At 35.3% G+C, this 22,581-nt stretch overlaps 1 protein-coding gene across 5 annotated transcripts in view; it reads right to left on the bottom strand.

Moving 5' to 3' along the window:
- Positions 1–22,581, bottom strand: part of NFXL1 (nuclear transcription factor, X-box binding like 1) — a 73,762-nt gene that overhangs the window by 16,797 nt on the left and 34,384 nt on the right. For all 5 annotated transcript variants that reach the window (XM_040484356.1, XM_040484334.1, XM_040484376.1 and 2 more), the window contains exons 13-18: positions 21,420–21,540; positions 21,034–21,193; positions 20,206–20,297; positions 11,966–11,987; positions 11,391–11,531; positions 4,992–5,158 (exon numbers count right to left, since the gene is read on the bottom strand). In XM_040484356.1, the coding sequence (XP_040340290.1) occupies positions 4,992–5,158; positions 11,391–11,531; positions 11,966–11,987; positions 20,206–20,297; positions 21,034–21,193; positions 21,420–21,540 (703 nt within the window). The remainder of the gene's footprint in view (positions 1–4,991; positions 5,159–11,390; positions 11,532–11,965; positions 11,988–20,205; positions 20,298–21,033; positions 21,194–21,419; positions 21,541–22,581) is intronic.

Genomic DNA, 22,581 nt, shown 5'->3' with positions numbered 1-22,581 from the left:
CACGTCCCCTCTAGCAACCATCAGTTTGTTCTCTGTAGTTGAGTCTGTTTCTTGATTTGCCTCCCTTTCTCTTTTCCCCCCCACTTTACTTGTTTTTTCTTAAAGAGAAAAAAAAAAAAAAACCTACTTCGAATTGAAGAATTTAGTAAGCTTGTTTTAGGAAATCTTTTTAAGTTGTTTTGGTAACTTATTTATTAATATTAGAAATTGATTCATTTTAGATTCAATCATTTTAGAGCAGTCTCTGTGCTTTTATGTTTGACTTGGTGGGTAATTCAGGAAAAGTCATAAGCACCAGGGAATAAAACTACTTTCTAATCTAGTTGAATACAACTACAACAGACATCGCATGAGTCAGTTAACTAGTGACACTCTTAAAATCCCTACCATATGAATCTTATTTTCTCTTCCCATTACCTTTCTTCTTCTTTTTATTGTTTCTTTCTTTTCCTTCTTTTCCTATTTCCTTTTAGTATACATAATTGCCAAAATATACCATAAATTTAGCCTAATGTCAAAACTATTATCTTAAATATGTGTTATCAAATTAGTATAAATGTACTCTAAGGTAACATATGCAATTTTCTTAGCAAAAATTCACTTAATAATATCACTTAATATATTATTTCTGGCTCTCCCAGAAGTTGAATGTTTTCATTCTTACGAGTATGGTGCTCACCTCTGAACTTAAGAATTAATATCATTTTGTTCCTGTCATTTTACAATTAGTAATAAATTTTTCATCTCTCTCTCAAAAATAAATACACATTAAAAAAAAATTTTTTTTAAAGCTGCTTCGGATTCTGTGTCTCCCTCTCTCTGTCCCTCCCCCACTTGCACTATCTCGCTCTCTCAAAAATAAATAAACATTAAAAAAAAAAAACAGAGGGCGGGCGCCGGGGTGGCACAGTCGGTTAAGCGTACGACTTCAGCCAGGTCACGATCTCACGGTCCATGAGTTCGAGCCGCGCGTCGGGCTCTGGGCTGATGGCTCAGAGCCTGGAGCCTGTTTCCGATTCTGTGTCTCCCTCTCTCTCTGCCCTCCCCCGTTCATGCTCTGTCTCTCTCTGTCCCAAAAATAAATAAACGTTGAAAAAATTAAAAAAAACAAAAAACAAAAAAAACAAAACAAAAAAAAACAGAGGGAGGTGCCTGGGTGGCTCAGTTGGTTAAGCAGCCGACTTTGGCTCAGGTCATGATCTCACATCTCTTGGGTTCAAACCCTGCATAGGGCTCCGTGTTGACAGCTCAGAGCCTGGAGCCTGCTTTGGATTCTGTGTCTCCCTCTCTCCATCCCTCCCCCACTCGCACTGTCTCTCTCTCTGAAAAATAAACAAACATTAAAAAAATTTATAATTAGTAATAAACTAATTTTTCAACACCTGTCAATCTTTTATCTTTTGAATTCTAACAGGTATGTAGTTGTATCTCATTGTGATTTTAAGTTTTTATTTAAATTCCAATTGGTGTAAGGAAATGCAACAGATTTCTGTACATTGATTTTTGTATCCTATAACTTTACTGAATTTGTGTATCAGTTCTAGCAGTTTTTTTTGGTGGACTCTTTCAGGTTTTCTATATATAGGTATCATGCCATAGTGAAAGTTTTACTTCTTCCTTGCTGGTTTGAATGACTTTTATTTCTTTTTCTTGTCTGATTGTGTGGCTAGGACTTCCATTACTATGTTAAATAACAGTGGTGAGAGTGGACATCCCTGTCTTGTTCCTGACCATAAAGGAAAAGCTCTGTTTTCCCCCTTGAGGATGATATTAGCTATGGGGTTGTTATATATAGCCTTTGTCATTTTGAGGTGTGTTCCCTCTAAATCTGCTTTGTTGGGGTTTTTATCATAAACAGATATTATACTTTGTAAAATGCTTTTTCTGTATCTATTGAAAGGATCATATGGTTCATATCCTTTCTTTTATTAATGTGGTGTATCACGTTGATTGATTTGTGAATACTGAACCACACCTGCAACTCAGGAATAAATCCCACTTGATGGTGGTGAATAACTTTTTTAATACATTGTTGGATTTCATTTGCTAGTATTTTATTGAGAATTTCTGCATCTATGTTCATCAGGGATATTGGCCTGTAGTTCTTTCTTAGTGGTAGCTTGTTTTGGTACCAAGGTAATGCTAGCCCCATAGAATGAAATTGGAAGTTTTCCTTCCTTTTCTATTGTTTTTTGAATTATTTGAGAACAGTTATTAACTCTTCTCTAAATGTTTGGTAGAATCTGGTCAAGGACTTTTGTTTGTTGGGAGTTGGACTACTGATTCAATTTCTTTGCTGGTTACCAGTGTGTTCAAGTTTTTTATTTCTTCCTGTTTCAGTTTTGGTCATTTACATGTTTCTAGGAATTTACCCATTTCTTCTAGGTTGTCAGATTTGTTGGCATACAGGGGCACCTGGATGGCTCAGTTGGTTAAGCATCTGGCTCTTGGTTTTAGCTCAGGTCATGATCTCACAGTTCATGAGTTTGAGCCCTGTACTGGGCTTCACAATGACAGTGTGGAGCCTGCTTGGAGTTTTCTCTCCATCTCTCTCTGCCCCTTCCCCTCCCCCCACTTCAAAATAAATAAACTTTAAAAAATTTGTTGGCATACAATTTTTCATAACTTTCTCTTATAATTTTTTGTATTCCTGTGGTGTTGGTTGCTATTTATCTTCTCATTTGTGATTTTATTTATTGGAGTCCTTTGTCTTTTCTTTTTGATAAGTCTGGCTTGAGGTTTATCACATTTTATTAATTTTTTTTTCAAAGGATCAGTTCCTGGTTTCACTGATCTGTTCTATTTTTCTAGTTTCTATAACATTTATTTCTGCTCTAATTTTTATTACTTCCTTCCTTCTGCTGGCTTTGGGTTTTGTTTGATATTCATTTTCTAGCTCCTTTAATATAAGATTAGGTTGTTTGATATTTTTCTTGCTTCCTGAGGTAGGCCTATGTTGCTATATACTTCTTACGACCGCTTTTGCTGCATCCCAAAGGTTTTGGACCACTGCGTTCTCATTTTCATTTATTTCCATGTAATTTTTTATTTCTTCTCTGATTTCCTGGTTGAGCTGTTCAATGTTTAGTAGCATGTTGTTTAACCTCCATATATTTGTGGTCTTTCCAATTTTTTTCTTGTAGTTGGACTTCTAGTTTCATAGTGTTGTAGTCAGAAAAGGTACATGGTGAGGCTTTAATCTTTTGGCATTTGTTGAGGCCTCTTTTGTGAACTACTGTGTGATCTATTCTGGAGAATGTTCCATGTACACTTGAAAAGACTGTACATTCTGCTGAAAATCATACACTTTAAATATACATTCAAGGAAAGGGAAAAGGAACTCCAGATAACTGTAGTAATTAATGGAAGCCAACTCAATCCAAATATATCTATCTACATATCCTCCCCCCCCAAATCATTCAGCTCATTAATAATAAAATCACTCAAATCCCATGACCTGCATATAACCAGAAGATACAAATTTCTACAAATTTCAAATTACAGGCAAGTAGAAAAATAAATACCAATTCATAGCGAAGCTATTTCTCAAGCTCCCACAGCAAATCATTTCAGAGAACTAGTAGGGTTCTGGAAAAACTGAGCAGAAAAGAGAAGAGGGCAACTGAGCTAACATCACACCAGAAAGAGAAAGTCCACCCTAAATTTGACAAAGTACTGGTAGATACGAACACTAACTAAAAGGAAGAAACTTTAAAAAGTGCACAAGAATCAAGGAGTCAATCTTGGAAAGGCAACCACTCTGGACAAGAAGGTAAAAAGGCAAAGTCACACTTTGGAGACTACATGACAAAGGGAAAAAGCAGCAAGAAAAGGAAATTTATACCCTATAAGACCAAAGAAAATCTCCTTTCTTTAGTATCACTAATTACTAAAGCAAAATTGCCCTCTTCACTCTACAAACAAAACTCTAAAGCTAAAAATTATAATAGTTCATTCTTAAAAGTTCAACAAAATAATTTTAATATATAAAAAGAATAAAATTTAACTTTTCCAATTTAAAAAAACAGTAGTCTATAGTATAAATGACCAAAGCAAATTTAAGATACTACTAACAGGCATTTTTCAAAAAGTATTTATGTTAAAAAAATGAGAAACAAAGTCATATCCCAAACTTTAACTTGAGTCAAATACACTTACACACAGCCCACTTTACAAACTTGGGTGAAACGGAGCTGAACAAGTTAGATAAATTATGTTACGTTGTGATTAAATAGGAAAAAAATGGTAATTTTTCCCCTCCACATAATTGATAAGCAAAAATATACATATTATTAAGTGTGCATTTTTTTAAAGGAAATATAGAAGTCATAGCCTAGTTTGGCATATGCCATAACAGCTACACTTATAATAAACAAAAGTCTAGAATTTAAATTTTTTTTTTTAATGTTTATTTATTTTTGAGACAGAGAGAGACAGAGCATGAACAGGGGAGGGTCAGAGAGAGAGGGAGACACAGAATCTGAAACAGGCTCCGGGCTCCGAGCTGTCAGCACAGAGCCCGATGCGGGGCTCGAACCCACGGACCACGAGATCATGACCTGGGCTGAAGTCGTACGCTCAACCGACTGAGCCACCCAGGCGCCCCATAGAATTTAAAAATTATGCCTTAGAACTATGTGCACATCAAGTTTTGATCCAACAAAATTCTAGTTTGACACAGTTGCTTGACAATCCGCTATAGGAATATTTCTATTTTTTTTTAAGCAGTGATTGATGAAACTTTTTCCCTTAAAAACTCTTACACAGAATTCCCAAATGGAAAAAGCAGAATTGCCCTTGAAACCAGGACTAAGATCTAGAAGGTGAGGGATTCTACATGTCCTTCTTTAGGTCTCTACTGGAAAGTCTAAGCTTCTAGTGTCTATGTGCAACAGTGAATAATGTTTCCTAAAGAATACTGTATAGGGTTCTGAATTACAAAGAGATACTGGTTAAAATAATTATAGTAAATACTTTTTCAGTCCACTTACCTACATTCCACATAAAGGCTTGTGATCTTGCAGTGACATTTTATTCTAAGCATCTGAACACAAGGAGGACATTCTCCAGGGTGACATGGCAAAACACATGGATGGGGACAACCCAGAGGCCGTGATTTAGAGCACCCTTCTTCACACTGAAGGCATTCTGGGCCAGCCTGATGGGTAGTAAGGAAATAAATCATCTAAGTACAGAAGTTGAACACTTCTATATATTAAAACTACAAAATTCACATATCCCATTAAAAAAAAAAAGCACTTTTGCAGCTCTTGAGAATATAGTTAATAAAACGGTGCATGCTTTCACTCTTTAAAATTATTCAAAATGAAAAAATATATATTAAAAATGAAGAATCACCACTATTCACAAACTGGTATGTCTACAAACTTCATTAAATCAAATTGCGTCATCTGAAATTGTACTTGATTACATGAAGTATTCCTACTAAAAATTTAAATTACTTCCTAAAGAATAGTTTGTAGCAGAAAAAAAATAAAGAGTAAAACATTATCAATTCATTTCCACCCAACAAGCACGATCACCATCAAACTAAAGAAATCAACACCCTGTTAATACATAAATAACAATTCCCAAAGCATTCAGTGTTCTGAAGATACTGATCTCATCTAGCCAAAGAGAAACATGTATAGAGGGGAAAAAGAATGACCAGAAGTTTATGTTTTAATGCACTTCAGTGAACCAAGATTACATTACATTTACAAGTAAATGTACTTCAGAGCATCTGGGTGGCTCAGCTGGTTAAGCTTAAGGGTAGAATTCTTGGTTTCTCCTCAGGTAATGATCTTACAGTTCTGAGATCAAGCTACCCATCAGGCTCTGTGCTGACGGTATGAAGCGTGCTTGGTGTTCTCTCTCTCCCTCTCTCTCTGCACCTCCCCAACTCACACATACACACACGTGTGATCTCCCTCTCTCTCAAAATAAATAAACTTGAAAAAAAATATGAAAAAAATAAATGTACTTGAATGTAACTCAAGAAGGCACCTCTCTCCTCTAGTAATTTAATACTTTAACTATATCTACAAAAGAAGGTTAAAAATTGTTATTACAAGATAGTATTTATTTTCATACGTCATACACGAAGTAAAATAAGAGAGCTATAGACATGGGTAGTGTCTTAAAGTTTAAAAACGTTTTATCATTCCTAAGTAAAGCTATGATTACAAATGAGTTATTATGTCAATAAAAACCCAAGCTACTTTTAACATACATGATTAAAAAGTATCTCGTGGGAGGGGCTAAGTGGGTAAGGGGCATTAAGGAATCCACCCCTTAAATCATTGTTGCACTATATGCTAACTAACTTGGATGTAAATTAAAAAAAAAAGAAAAGAAAAAGTGTCTCAATTATGAAACATTCTTCTATAAATAATTTCTATTTTTTAATTTAAAAACTATATTAATTTATTCACACTTATTCAGCGTTATGTGCCAGGAATCATTCACACACTGGGAATATGCAAAATGGGAGAGATCCCTGACCTAAGAAACTTAAATTTAAATGGGGGAGATAAAGAACATAACAGAATGTCTTCATAAATATTCTGAAAAAAGATAAAGCAGGATAAGAGAGGGTAATAGGAGCAACATGAAGAAATCCCTGTTCATATTTGAACAGGAATTAAGTTAAATAAGGGAGAAAGCCACAAGAATATAGAGTTCCAGAGGGGAAAAAAAACTAAGTGCAAAAGCTCTGACAGAAGAACAAATGTGGAATATTCAAATAGCAAGAACAAAAGTAGAAGGGAACAAGTGAGCGACGAATGAAAAGGTAGGAAATGTCATCAGAAGTTACATCAGTATAAAGTCTTATTGGGCTATCATAAGGCCATCTGCATTTTATCCTGGGAGTTACTGAAAGCTACTGATGGGTTTTGAGCAGGGAGATGACACATGACTTATTTTGTTTTCTTACATTTTTAAAAGATGAAGTTGGCTAATGCAGTAAGACAAACGTGGGAGTGGACAGCCTGGCTAGGAAAATACTGCAGAAATCTAGGGAAGAGGTGATGGTGGCTTGAATGAGAAGGTTGGTGTCAGAGGTTATAAGAAATAGATTCAGGGATCTACTTTGAAGATAATAAACCTAACAAGATTTGTTGTGAGACAAGGAAAGGAAAATAAGAAAGAAATCAAGCAATGTTCCTGTCTTTGATCTGCAGAATGGTGTAAAACTGATAAAACAACTTTCTGAAATGGGAAAGACTGGAAAAAGAGAAGCAGTGAATCTCAAAATATGCAAACATAACCAAAGATGACACACATAGTCTATCTCATTTGTTTCTTCCTGGCTATGTGGTACATCTGTAATAATCTTTCATTTAAATAAATAGAAGACCATACTGGGCTGGAAGTTAATATCAGGTAGTATCAGGGATACTACCTTCTTATAACTACTCTCTTGGTTATATTAACATGAACAAGTCACTTGAAAACCTTCAGTTTCCCTATCTGCAAAAGAAGAATTATACAGATGGTATGGGGCTCCTTTGTTCCAGTTATGAAAAAAAAAAAAAAAATCACTGAATCTATACTTGCTATCTTCCTGGATCACTTCCAATATCAAGTTCTATCTTCCAGAAGAATCTACCTTAATTCAGAAATACAGCAAGACTGGCTGTCAAATATCTTACACAGTTCTTATTTTAAAAAGGGGTGGGGGCGCCTGGGTGGCGCAGTCGGTTAAGCGTCCGACTTCAGCCAGGTCACGATCTCGCGGTCCGGGAGTTCGAGCCCCGCATCAGGCTCTGGGCTGATGGCTCAGAGCCTGGAGCCTGTTTCCGATTCTGTGTCTCCCTCTCTCTCTGCCCCTCCCCCGTTCATGCTCTGTCTCTCTCTGTCCGAAAAATAAATAAATGTTGAAAAAAAAATTTTTTTTAATAAAAAAAAAAAAAAAAGGGAGACACTGGGCGCTTGGGTGGTTCAGTCGGTTAAGCATCCGAGTTTGGCTCAGGTCATGATCTCATGGTTCACAGGTTCATGCACCGCGTCAGGCTCTGTACTGACAGCTCAGAGCCTGGAGCCTGCTTCAGATTCTGTGTCTCCCTCTCTCTCTGCCCCTCTCCTGCTCACGCTCTGTCTCTGTCTCAAAAATAAACATTAAAAAAAAATTTTTTTTTTAAAGGGAGACAGGAATTTTAACCAAGGGAGCAATATTGGGATAATCTACAATAATTCCCCAATTAGTCATACCATCTTTTTTAAATGAGTTTTTCCTGATTCATCTGATGTCTAGAAATCCCAAAAGGATAGCAATCCCAATTATAAGCAAGGAGATGATGAGAAGGCAGAATAAACATGTGCGTTATTATTACAAATTGGAAAATGAATCTTGATGAGTAAAATTTTTCTTTCCTGTTTTATTATAATATATTTGACATTTCATAAATTTAAGGTGTTCCACATTTATATACTATGATTATCATCATAGCAAAAATTAGAACCTTTATCACATTACAGAATTATCCTTTGTTTTTAATGGCTGAAATAATTAAGTTCCAATCTCTTACAAAGTCTGATGATTATAACAAAATTCTTTTTTTTAAATCAATGAAACATGACACATCATACACACTTGCTTGTAGCAGTGATTTTCAAACACTTTTGTGCATGATCAATCACTTGGCAATTGTTAAATGCTGAGGTACGACCTGAGATTCTGTTTCCAACAAGATTACAGGTGATGCCAATGCTGCGTGGCAAGGGTCTACCATATACATAAGCGTATAGGAAATGTATGTGTCTATGTGTGATTACGTACCGATATATTTTTTTCTTTTTCATTTATTTTCGGTACAGATTTCCCCCAAAGATTATCCTCATTATTTCTTCCTCTTCTTTTTTTTTTTTGTATTTTTGAGGTTTTATTTTTTATGTTAATACATCAAAATCACTATGGACAGTATTCTTAGAGAGTATGTTCTCTTCAAGTAGAAGAAACGGAAATACTTATTATTTCGTCTTTCAGTCACTCTAAAAATTATTTGTGCCCAGGTTTGCTTGGGAAATACACTCACTTCAATTGCCATCCATCTCACACCTTTCCCCAATTAACCACAGTTCCACTCACTGCAGCCAGTGAATTAGACAATAGAGATATATCTGTTGCTAATTGTAGCAATCAGAGCCATAGCTTTAAAGAACAGCTTTGACTGGACTGAGAGATCTACAGAGATAAGAAACAAAAGACTTTTGATTCCAGTCAATAAACGCTTTTTAAATACCCGATATTTAATATTTATTAATTTAATATTTTTAGGATGTTGTAAGCTCTGTGCTACAACTCAAGGTAGAAGCTGAATTAACAATTCCTGAGCCATTTGGGTCAAGACAGACATACAAGGAGATCATCTCCAGTGGGTCTCAATTGAGATGTTACAGTAAGGAATTTTAAAGAGTTCATGATATATTTCATGTTTAATATATAAATTAGAATGATTGCAAAGTTATCCCCTAAATAATGTAATTTTCATTCACTTGCACTGTAGTAGCCTTCCTTGAGTGGGAGACAAAGGTGGACTTGTAGCTAAATTGAGATGAATTGCATGTAAGTTATAACCCAAACTTTACCACAGCCATTGCCCATGGAGCAATGCTGGGATAATCCAAGATAATTCCCCAATTGGTGTCTTATCAGCTCTTAAAATGAGTTTTTCCAACTCATTTGATGTTCTGGAAATCTAGAGAAGATATAGCAGCTGTACTCTGACTAAAGTGATTTTGAAATATTTATGTGAGTATGATTTTATAATTCCACTCTCTTTTTCATTTTATCATGAGAACATTTTTATTAAGGATCAAAGCACGGATCAGTGAAGAAATTATAGGCAATATATCTACATATATGTCTGCACATGAGCAAGAATGATACTATGGACATTTATATTATCAGGCTTTACAACTACTGAATCAAAGACAAAAAAAAAAGTAACAATGCAAGTGAATTTTTCAATAGCATACAATTCATATTAATAATTTAAACATTTGAAAATTTAATGTTATTTAATAAAATGAATCTTAAAATCTTTGGCTTACTTCTCATGACACACAGTTGCTAATAATATTATGATTCCCTATAGAATGGAAGTCTTTGAAAAAACATTAAATATTTTAAAAATATATAATTTTTTATATAACAAAGTTTATTTTTTATTCACACATCATGTCAAATGTAGGCTGGCAGGGGACTCCGGCAAATCAATGATTCTGGGATACAGGATGATGAGGAGTTTGCTAGCTTTTAACTGTATCACAAGAGACATACAACCTCCTCCATCATGGAAACAGAGAAAGAATGGTTAATGATAAATTTAAGATTTCTCTAACTATTCCTGAAGTTGAATAACATTTCTGCCTATGTTTTATTGGCCAGAGCCTTGCATATGGCCTAGGAAATTCAGAGCAGGAGACTGACTATCTGTATTCTGTTTCAACAGGAATCTGGTATATTTTATTGCTATTGTAAATGATTTTGCTGGGTTTTGTTAGTTTTATTTGTTGATGAATTTAAACATTTAAAAATAAAATTTAATAGGGGCATATGAGTGGCTCAATCAGTTGAGTGTCCTACTCTTGATTTTAGCTTAGATCATGATCCCAGGGTCGTGGCATGAAGGCCTGCATCAGGCTTCATGCTGAGCATGGAGCCTGCTTAAGATTCTCTCTCTCTCCCTCTGTCCTTCTCCCTGGCTCATACTCCCCCACTCTAAATATATATACTTATATATATATTTATGTTTTATGTTATTTATATATTATATACAAAAAATTTAGTATCATTTAAAATTTTATTGGCTATATTTATTTTTCCTTGTAAAATGGCAATTTTTAGCGATCTTTCGATGGTTGACTTATATGATTTGTAAAATGCTTTTAGTGAATTTCACACACACATACCCTACATCTGTGATGCTACTTACTTTATTTCCAACAAAAGATTAGAAATTTATTAAAATTGTGGACATTGTCTATCATACATGTTAGGTTTAAAAAACAGCTAAGAAAAAATGTTCCAGAATTAAACTCAGAGATATAAACGGACAGAAGTGGAAGTGATATTGCTATCTACTATCTAAATAGATACGTAATTTCTGTACTTTTATCATAAAATGAAAGCCTATGTATTAACACAGGTACAGTATGTAAAGAGTACATTAAAAGGCATATCATGAGCTAGCACAAAGATACAGAGAAATGTACACCAAGCTGTTAAAGCTGCTTGTATTAAGAAAGGCAAGGAAGGAGAAGAGATGAGGGCAAGAAAAAGGAAAATAGTTATAACAAAATGGAAAAATATTTATGGTATAATTATCCAAAAGAATGTTTCAAGCATACTATAAGCACATATATATTCAACCTAAGGATATTACCTTGTTTTGGCCAATGAAGGCATCAATTTCAGTTACTTTGTGGCATTCTTTCATACATGTATGATTCTGACAATCTAAGGTTCGTCCACAGACTCTCTTACAAGAGTAGGGTCCTACAGTATGGCATGGTAGTGGACTCACCTTAAAAAAAAGGAAAAGAAAAGAAAAGAAAACATTAGCAACACACACACAAAACCTTCTGACCCATATGTCTGAAGTGACTCTGTTATCATTTAAGAACAAGTTTCATAAAGGTCTAATACGTTTTCATTAATAATAGTTATTATCAAAATCAAAGTAACCTGTCAAAAAATCCAAAAAAACGAATGCCAATAAGCAAAACATTCTATTCCTAAAAAGGGAAATTCAATATAATGATGCTATGGTGACCACATAGACATAGGCTAATTCTCAAAACCACTGTATATTTTAAAAATCAGCAAATAAACTCTCGTACTTTTTAGAGCACTAAAAAAAAAACACAAAAAACAATACTTTGACTTTGTCATTTCTAACAATCCCTATACAGTAACATAGATTATAAGCTTTACTTAAAACTTGTACCTATAACTCACCTCATGCTTCCCAAGACATTCTCTGCAAGAAAAAAAATAAAATGAAAACATTATAAATTCTTCAAAAAGATTACCTAAAGCAAAGGTGCTAACGCCACTAGTTTTACTACATAAAAAAGCACATATGGAATAAGTGATTATAAAAAGATTACAGGATACAAAATTAACATACAAAAGCCAACTGCTTCCCCCATATACCAGAAATAAACAATTCGAATTTGAAATTAAAAACACACCACCATTTATATTAGCACAAAAAAATGAAATAGATACAAATCTAACAAAATATATACGTGATCTATATGAGCAAAACTACAAAATGCTAATGAAAGAAATCAAAGACAATATAAAGATATTTCATGTTCATTGATAGGAGGGCACAATATTGTTAAAATGTTGATTCTTTCCCAACTTGATCTAGATTCAATATAATTCCCATCAAAATCCCAGCAAGTTATTAATAGTGGACACCAACAAACTGATTTTAAGGTCTATATAGAAAAACAAAAAAACCCAGGATAGTCAACACAGTATTGAAGAACAACACAGTGCTAACACTACCCAACTTAAAGACATCCTATAAAGCTACTGTGATCAAGACAGTATGGTACTGGTAACAGTAAACAGACAAATAGATCAGTGGAACAGAATACTGAGCCCAGAAACAGACCTACACAAATATATACTCAATTGGTTTCTGATGAAGGAAAAATGCAACTGAATAGAGAAGGGACAGTCTTTTCAACAAATGGTTGGTACTGGAATAAAGACATCTACATGGGAAAAAAAAAAAAAAATCCAAACAGGCATTATACCTTTCACAACAGACAACTCAAAAAGGATCACAGACCTAAATGTGAAATGTGAAATTATCAACATAGGAGAAAATCTAGGTGACCTTGTGTGTGGGGATGACTTTTTAGGTACGACACCAAAGGCATGATCTCCGAGAAAAAAATGGTTAAGCTATACTTTATTAAACTAAAACATCTGCCCTGTGAAAAACACTTAAAAGAAAAGCCACAGACTTTGGGAAAAAACGTATCTGGTAAAGGGTTCGTATCCAAACTGTAAGACAAATTCTTAAAACTTAATAATAATAAAGCAAACAATCCAATTAAGAAAAATGATCAAGATGTGAACAGAGAACAGACACCTCACCCTCTAAAGAAAACATACAGGTGGCAAACAAACCTATGAAAAGATGCTGAACATCATGTCATTACAAAACTGCCAATTAAAATGAGATGCCACTGCATACCTATTAGAATGACTAAAACCCAAAACACTGACAAGCAGATGCTGGCAAGAATACAGGGCACCAGGAACTCTTGTTGCCGATAAGAATGCAAAATTGGTACAGTCACTTTGTCAGAGAGTTCGGCAGTGTCTTACAAAGCTAAGCTAGACTTACCATATGATCCAGCAAAACCTACACGTGAATGTTTACGCAGCTTTCTTCGTAACTGCCAAAATTTGGAAACAACCAAAATGTCCTTCAATAGGAAAATGGATAAACAAACTGTGGTACATTCATACAATGGAATATTATTCAGCAATAAAAAGAAATGAACTACCAAGACATAAAAAGACATAGAGAAAACTTAAATGCATAGAGAAGACTGTAAACCATCTAATTCCAACTATATAACATTCTGATAGGCAAAATGATAGAGACATTAAAAAGATCAGTGGTCACCAGGGACTTGAGGAAGAAGGTGAGGGATAAACAAGAATAGTACACGATGTTTTTAGGGCAGTGGCTATAGAATATGATATTGTAATTAGCGGATACACGAGATCAGGCATTTATCAAAACTCATAAAACCATCCAACACAAAATATAAATCCTAGTATAAACTATGAACTTTAGTTTATAATATTATCATTATTCAATATCAGTTCCTCAAATGTAAAAAAATATATATATATGCCACACTAAATGTTAACAAAAGAAACTGTGTTGCAGGACCATATGGGAATTCTTTACTTTCTGAGTAATTTTTCTGTAAACCTGAAAATCATCTAAAAAAAGATAAAGTCTATTTTAAAAAAACTAAAAAATAACATTTCATTTCCCTTTCCAGGGACAGTTTCTAAACTGTCTTGTGATCCTACTCTGGCCAATGAAATGTGAAAGGAGTTTTGCTATGGGGCTTCTGGAAAAGGCTTCTCACTCTTTAAAAATAGAGGATGTTGGGGCGCCTGGGTGGCCCAGTCAGTTAAGAGGCCAACTTCGGCTCAGGTCATGATCTCGCGGTCCGTGAGTTCAAGACCCGCGTAGGGCTCTGTGCTGACAGCTCGGAGCCTGGAGCCTGTTTCAGATTCTGTGTCTCCCTCTCTCTCTCTCTGACCCTCCCCCATTCATGTTCTGTCTCTCTCTGTCTCAAAAATAAATAAACGTTAAAAAAAAAAATTTTTTTTTAATAGAGGATGATGGTAGAAGACATAAACAGTTTGTTTCTCTCTTTGGAAAGCTTCCTGTCTGGGTGGGAAGTTTAACAGAAAGCCAAGTAGCCTGAGAGCAAAGATGCCACACTGAGGATAAAACAGAAAGACAGAATCTGGACCCCTGATGATGCAGAACTACATTAACCAGCTTAACCAACCACAGAGCTGCTCTACCTCCAGTCTAACTGCACGAGGCAAAACCGTTGTTATTATGTCACTTTTTATGTAGGTACTTTGTAACTTGAAGCCAAAGGCACCATAATGATACAGCACGTATTTTATGTCCAGAATTCTTTTACCACACAGCCAAATTATTAAAAGTCAGGTTATGTTTAAAAATGGTAGCAAGGGACAAGAAGACATGAACATTCTACTCTAAGAAAAAATTATACTGCCTCGGCGTTCATGTGACAAGTAATATTTTTAACATATACTTTATACTAATTTTATTACACCTGCCACTGAAAAATCATTATATCAGAATTACAAAGACCTTTACATGCTTGTCTCCTCTTTAAAACTGAGATAAGATTTATACTTTTAAAAAAGTACAATTAAGGGGCTCCTGGGTGGCTCAGTCAGTTAAGCCTCTGACTTGGGCTCAGGTCATGATCTCACAGCTCGTGGAATCGAGTCCCGCATCTGGCTCTGTGTTGACAGCTCAGAGCCTGGGGCCTGCTTCATATTCTGCGTCTGTCTCTCTCTCTGCCCTTCCCCCGTTCATGCTCTCTCTCAAAAATAAACATTAAAAAAAATTTTTTTAAAGCACAATTCAGTGGTTTTTAGTATATTCACGAGGTTGTGTAACCATCACCAGTATCAAGCATATTTTCACTACCAACAGAGAAACCCTGTAACTCTAAGAAATCACTCCACAGCCCCTGGCAACCACTAATCTACTTTCTGGTACTATGCATATGCCTATTCTGGACATTTCACATAAATGGAATCAAACATTATGTGGCCTTTTATGTCTGGCCTCTTCCACTTAGCATACTGTTTTCAAGGTTCGTCCATGTTACAGCACGTATCAGTTAATTCATGTATTTTTTATAGCTGAATGATATTCCACTGCATAGTTATACCACATTTTATCCATTCATCAGTTGACAGACGTTTGAGTTGTTTCTACTTTTTGGCTATTAATAATAATGCTATTATTGTCACACTCATGTACAAGTTTTTTATGAACACATATTTTCAATTCTCTTAGGTATATACCTAAAATTGGTAACTCCAAGTTTAGTTTCCTGAGAAACTACCAAACTGCTTTGCAAAGTAGTGACACCACTTTATATCCCCATCAGCAATGTAAGAGGATTCCAACTATTCCATAGTTTCACCAACACTTATGTCTTCTTTATTTTAGTCATTCTAGTGGGTATAAATTGACATCTTAATGTGGTTTTGACTTGAATTTCCCTAATAATTACTTGAGCATCTTTTCACGTTTACTGGCCATATGTAGATCTTCTCTAGAGAAATGTCTGTTCAAAGACTTTGCCCATTTTTTAAAACAGACTGCCTTTTTGCTTCTCAGTTTAAGAATTCTTTACATATTCTGGGACACCTGGGTGGCTCAGTTGCTTAAGCATCTGACTCTTGGTTTCAGCTCAGGTCATGATCTCATGGTTCGTGAGTTCAAGCGCTGCTTGAAGATTCTGCACAGAGCCTGCTTGGGATTCTTTCTCTCTGCCCCCTCCCCTGCTTGTGCTCTCTTTCTCAGAATAAGTAAATAAACTTGAAAAAAAAAAAAAGAAATCTTTATATATTCTGGATAATACTCTTATAGAATATATGATCTACGAACATCTTCCCCCATTCTGTGGGTGACGTTTTCAATTTTTTTATTGTGTCCTTGAAGCACAATTTCTTAATAATGTCCTGACTTTATTTTTTCTTTTGTTGCTTATGCTTTAGGTGGCAGCAATATGTAACAAGCCACTGCCTAACCCAAGGACACAAGGAGTTACACCTGTTTTCTTCTAAGAGTTTAAAACCTCACTTTTAGACCTTTGACCCATTTTAAGATTTACATATGTTGTGCAGTAGAGTTCCAATTTCATTTTTTTTCCGTGTGAATATCTAGTTCTCTCAGCACCCACTATATTTTTTTGACACTCTTGTGAAAAATCAACTGACCATAAACATATGGGTTTCTTTCTGGACTCTCAATTCTATTCCATTGATCAGTATGTCCATCGTTACAATACCACAGATTCTTGATTGTTGAAGTTTTGTAATTTATTTTTTTTAATTTTTTTTTAACGTTTATTCATTTTTGAGACAGAGAGAGACAGAGCATGAATGGGGGAAGGTCATAGAGAGAGGGAGACACAGAATCTGAAACAGGCTGCAGGCTCTGAGCTGTCAGCACATAGCCCGACGTGGGGCTCTAACTCACGGACCGCGAGATCATGACCTGAGCCGAAGTCGGACGCCCAACCAACTGAACCACCCAGGCGCCCCTAAAGTTTTGTAATTTAAAATAAGGAAGTATGAGTTCTCTAAATCTGTTCTTCACTTTCAAGACTGTTCTGGCTATTGTGTCCTTACATTTCCATATGAATTTTGGAAAAAAGCCAGCTGTGATTTTGACAAGGAGTATGTTAAATTTGTAGATTACTTTGGGTAGTAGTGTCTTTAACAATATTGTCTTCCCACCCATAAAAGTGGGATATCTTGCCACTTACTAAATAATTATCTTAGTACCCTTGTCAAAAACTGGCCATTAAGTGTATGAATTTATTTCTAGACTCTCAATTCTATTCCCTTGATCTATATGTATGTATGCCAGTACCAGAGCCTTTGGTCTTCTTTAATTTCTTTCAACAATGTTTTGCAGTTTTCAGTGCATAAAACCTTAGATTTCTTTCATTAAATTTGTTGAATAAACAAGTTGGTTTTCTAATTTTTTAGAGAGTGGGGGAGAGGGGCAGAGGGAGAGAGGCAGATAATCTTAAACAGGCTCCACACTCAGCATGAAGTCTGATGTGAGGCTCAATCCCACGACCCTGGGATCATGACCTGAACTGAAATCAAGAGTCGGACAGTCAACCGACTGAACCGCCCAAGTTGCTTTTTTAGGGCTACTGGAGGTAGAAACGTTTTCTTAATTTCATTTCAGATGGTTCATTGCTAGTGTATAGAATCGACTTTTGTATATCAATGTTGCTTATATGGCGTTACTAAACTCATTCAATATCTCTAATAACTTATGTAAAGATTCCTTAGGATTTTTCATATACAAGATCACATCATCTAACAATACAAATAGTATGAATACATCTTTTATTTCTTTTTCTAGTCTAATAGGTCTGGCTAGCACCTCTAATACAATGTAAACATAAATAGGAGCAAGAGCAGACATCCTAGTCTTGTTCCTGTTCTTAACAGGAAAGCTTTCAGTCTTTCACTACTAAGTATGATTAAGGGCTTTTCATACATGCCCTTTATCAGGTTGAGGGAGGTTGTTTATTCCAAGTTTGTTGAGTTTTTTTTTTATCAAGAAAGTGTGTAGAATTTTGTCAAATGTTTTTCTGAATCTATCAATTGTCCTTTATTCTAGTGATAAAATATTACTTTGATATTTTGATTTTCATATGTTGAATCAACCTCGTATTTCTGGGATACATCCACTTGGTCATATGCATAATCCTTTTTACATGTTGCTAGATTCAGTTTGTAGTATTTTGTTGAGAATTTTTGTTATCTATATACAAAAGGGATATTGGTCTATAGTTTTCTTATGAGGTCCTTCTCTGCTTTTAGTATCAGGGAAATACCAACTTCATTGAATGAATCAGGAAATGTCTCCCCACAGTGAAATATTGGTGTTAATTCTTTAAATGTTTGGTAGAATTTACCAGTAAAGTCACCCATCCTCAGCTTCTCCTTATGGTAAGCTTTTGGTTACTACTTTAATCTCTTTACTAGGTATAGTTTTACTCAGATTTTCTACTTCTGAGTCAGCTTCAGTTGTTTTTGTGTTTCTAAGAATCTGTCTATCCCTCCATGTAAACTGTAACCAAAGGAGGGTATAAGTAGCTATACTAATATCAGAAAAAATAGACTTTAGAAAAAAATTGTTATTAGACACAATGAATAGATTTTGATAAGGACCTCCAAAAATTTTCTCTTCCACACTGACATTTTTGTAGATATCTTGAATTTCCTTATTTTACAAACAGAGAAGGGATATGACTTACTCATAGTAGTAGTTAGCGGGAAGCACAACACTGGGCTCAAAAGTTCTTACTCTAAAACACAATTTTAATATACATATCCAAAAAAACTTCCAGCAGCACATTCAAGTGCAAAGGAAAGACTTTTAAATTAATTTCTTAAACCTCTAGTAAACATGACTTAGTAATTCCAGGCAGTTTTTCTATTGTCATAAAATATTTAATCCAACCTAAGATTTCAAGCAAATTAATTGAATGAATGAAGATAGGCATATCTGTTAAATAATCCTCCTGTAAGATAAACTAAGGAATTCAAAGATAACTGACTACAATTATACAATTTTAGTGTTTATGAATCTTTCACTAATATCCAGACTAAAATCACTCTGTAGATATAGCTCCCAGCAACACTTTGCCTCCGAACCTGACTCCATAACCAATATACAAAAATATACATGCTACTTAAACAGAAAAGAAAGATGTGGAGGGACAAAATGAGAGTGAGAGCTTTTAAAAATAAACCAGAAGGCCCTCTGGAAAAGGTTGATATATAAGACGTACCAATATTCAATTTGGAACCCTAATGGTGATTTTCTGTTGCTTCCCAGAACTCTATGCTTCCTCTTCTTCTACATTCCATAACCTCTACTGAAAGTATGAACCATTCCAAGATTCTATTATTACCTTAGGTTTGGCTCCTTACAACTCAGTCCAGGTCATTTTCTGGTCCCTCCAGAAAACTACCTACTTTCATTTTCAATGTTTCCTTCAATTACGCCTTACCTAAAACCTAGCTTTCCTCCATCCTAAAGGAACTCAAAGACTAGCACAGGAATCAGTCAGAAAAACTAACAGAGGATGATCTCTTGGATGAATTATTGTAATGATAAGAAGAGTTGCTATGGAAACTAATAAGGATATTAAACTCCAGCTGGGGGAAAAGCTGAAAAAATATATACATAGGAGAGGTTTTCAAGCAGTATGTAAAATATATTTAGAAAGGAATAAGGCTGAAAGAGAGAGACTGGTTTATGGACTAGGCCTGAAAGAATGATAAACTCAACAAAGAAAAAGGGGAGTAGGTGGCCTAAGACACACTTCAAATTAAAGTGTCAAAAGATTTTTTTTATTTAAAAAATTTTTTTCTTTATGTTTGTTTATTTTTGAGAGACTATGAGCAGAAGAAGAGCAGAGAGAGAGGGAGACACAGAATCCGAAGCAGGCTCCAAGCTCTGAGCTGTCAGTGCAGAGCCCGACACAGGGTTCGAACTCACGGACCATGAGATCATAACCTGAGCCGAAGTCGGGCGCTTGACCAATTGAGCCACCCAGGTGCCCCAGAAAGATTTTTTTTTTTAAGTTAAAATTCTAAAATATTGGAGTGCCTGGGTGGCTCAGTCAGTTAAGTGTCTGACTCATGTCTTGATCTTATGTCACGATCTCATGGTCAGTGGGTTCGAGCCCTGCGTCAGATGCTATGCTAACAGCTCAGAGCCTGAAGCCTGCTTTGGATTCTGTGTCTCCCTCTCTCTCTGCCTCTCCCCTCCATGTTCTCGCTCTCTCAAAAATAAATAAATAAACATTTTAAAATTGTAAAATACTTACGTAGGAATAGGAACTTGACATGGAGGACAAGGTAATGCAGTCTGAATAAATGCTGGTTCAGAAGGCTGTTCCCAAGGGCCTGTAGGCTGGTGCTACAAGTAAAATACATTAACAATTTTAAGGCAGAGGAATTAAATCATAGGGCCATTGTAAGACTCGAATAGTTCCACATATCCTCTGCTCAAGCAGATTGAAATTTTTTCAAGTCATCAACAAACTGTGCTTAGTGAAATATTTTATTCCATCAGATTGTCATTATCAGATTGTTCCCCTCTACACACATTTGACAATAAAAATTGAGGCAGACCCCAGTTTTTAAATGGCAGAACAAAGGCAACATAGCCTCCTACACTTCTCGTTAGCCAAAAGAAGAATGACAAACAGAACTGTAAAATCCAACTTCCACCAGTAGAATGTAATCTCCATTATTTTGTTCACTGTTGTCTCCCCAGCACCTCGAAGAACGCTTATCACACAGTACGGACTTAACAAATATTCACTGAGTAAGTGAATGAATTTTTGAGGAAACCAAAAGATATCTTTAACCCTGAACCACAATATATGAAGGAAGACTGCCAAACTCTTGTGTATCACGATTACAACATGACTATCACACAGTATTAGCAAACATTTGTTTACTGGTTTCTCGCTTTTTCTATACTGTGAGCTTAACACAAAAGATCAAGTCTTATTTACCTTGTACCCCAACTCCTATCACAGTGCTTAACACCCAGTAGATACTTAATCATTGCTTGTTGAATGACTAAGTAAAATTAAGAAAATATGACCCACAGCAATGCACTACCTCTTAATAATATATTCCCTTACCCTGCCAGTTTGCTTTATTAATGCTTGATCATGACATGGAGCAGGACACAAGTGACCACATTTCTCCAAAACTTTTTGGCAAGGTTGATGACATGGAGGACAAGAGCCAAAGTGACAGCGATGTTTTTCTTGACTTGTATGATGGCAAGTTGGTGGTCGACTAAATCATAAAGTACAATTTTTTAAATTACTTTTGATCATTAAACAATTACATCTAAAGTGCAATTATCTATTTATCTTCTGACTCCATACAGAACAAGAATATTGTGAATATCAGTATTTTAGAACATTAAAGAAAAATTGAAGATACTAACAATATTAAAAGTCAGTATGAATTTAAATTCGTAAGAAAGCAGATGTAAGTTTGTGCAGAACTTCATACTAACCTGCACTGCTCTTTGCACTTGGGTGGTCTTGTGGTACGTTCCCGGCCACAGGGCACTGTCACCTTTGTACTACCACAATTGCACTTCACATCTACAGTTTCCGGGCAGGGATAACAACTACCTGAAAAAAACGTCTGAAACTTAAAAAGGACTATAACTACTCAAATGCCCCTCAACAGTAGAATCAATGAGGTTAGCATTCACACAACTGGATGTTCTACAATGAGAATAAAGGAACTACATGAATGAACCTCACACACATAACATTGAGCAAAAGAGTCAGACACAAAGAGTATGTAGTATATGATTCCATTTACACAAAACAAACACAAAAAACTAATCTATACTGTTTGCAATCAGGATGATGGTTACAAAGGATACAAGGAGGGTTTTGGAAATATTGGTAATGTTCTGTTTAATCATCTTGAGTTCTGGTTACCTGGTTATGATCAGTTTGTAAAGGTTCATCAAGCTATACACTTAAGATCTGTATACTTTTTATATCTACACTGGTAATTCCATTAAAAAGTTTTAGGATTTTCTTTAAAAATTCCTAAAAGCTCTACTCTAAATAACAAATTTAACACTCTACTAATTTAATTGCCGCTGCACAAGCAAAATGGATCTAAGTCTTGGAAAATCTAAAGTTGCCAATAGTCTTTCTGGCTTATTTTCACACATACTGCTTATTCAAGTGTATTATTTTTAGATAAATTCCCCAGCAAGAGATAAATTTAGATAAACTTACTTAAATTTATTCAAGTATATTATTTTTAGATAAATTCCCCAATAAGAATAACATCTCTCTTCAGGTTATTAAGAATAGTCAACTTTCTATTACTCGTGCTTTGTGAAGGACTCATTCTCAACCCTTATTTTAGGTTATACCCTTATAACCCTTCTAATTCCAAATATTTCTTTTCTAAACATTTCAAAAAGAATGGTTATTTGGGTTTCAGCTTTCTACCTTCTTTTTTTTTTTTTTTTTTTTTAGCCTTTATTTACTTTTTTGGCACAGGCAACGGACGGGAGAGAGTCAGACGGCAGGCACAGAATCGAAACAGGCTCCGAGCGACGGGTACTGAGCCTGACGTGGGGCTCGAACTCACAGAGCGCGAGATTCGACCTGAGATACAGTCAGACGCCCAACCAACTGAGCCAC

The sequence above is a fragment of the Herpailurus yagouaroundi genome, unplaced genomic scaffold, assembly GCF_014898765.1.
Source record: "Herpailurus yagouaroundi ecotype Mexico unplaced genomic scaffold, PumYag 28, whole genome shotgun sequence".
Classification (NCBI taxonomy): Eukaryota; Metazoa; Chordata; class Mammalia; order Carnivora; family Felidae; genus Herpailurus; species Herpailurus yagouaroundi.
Note: the sequence above shows the minus strand (reverse complement) of the source record. Positions and strands in the feature narration are given on the sequence as shown.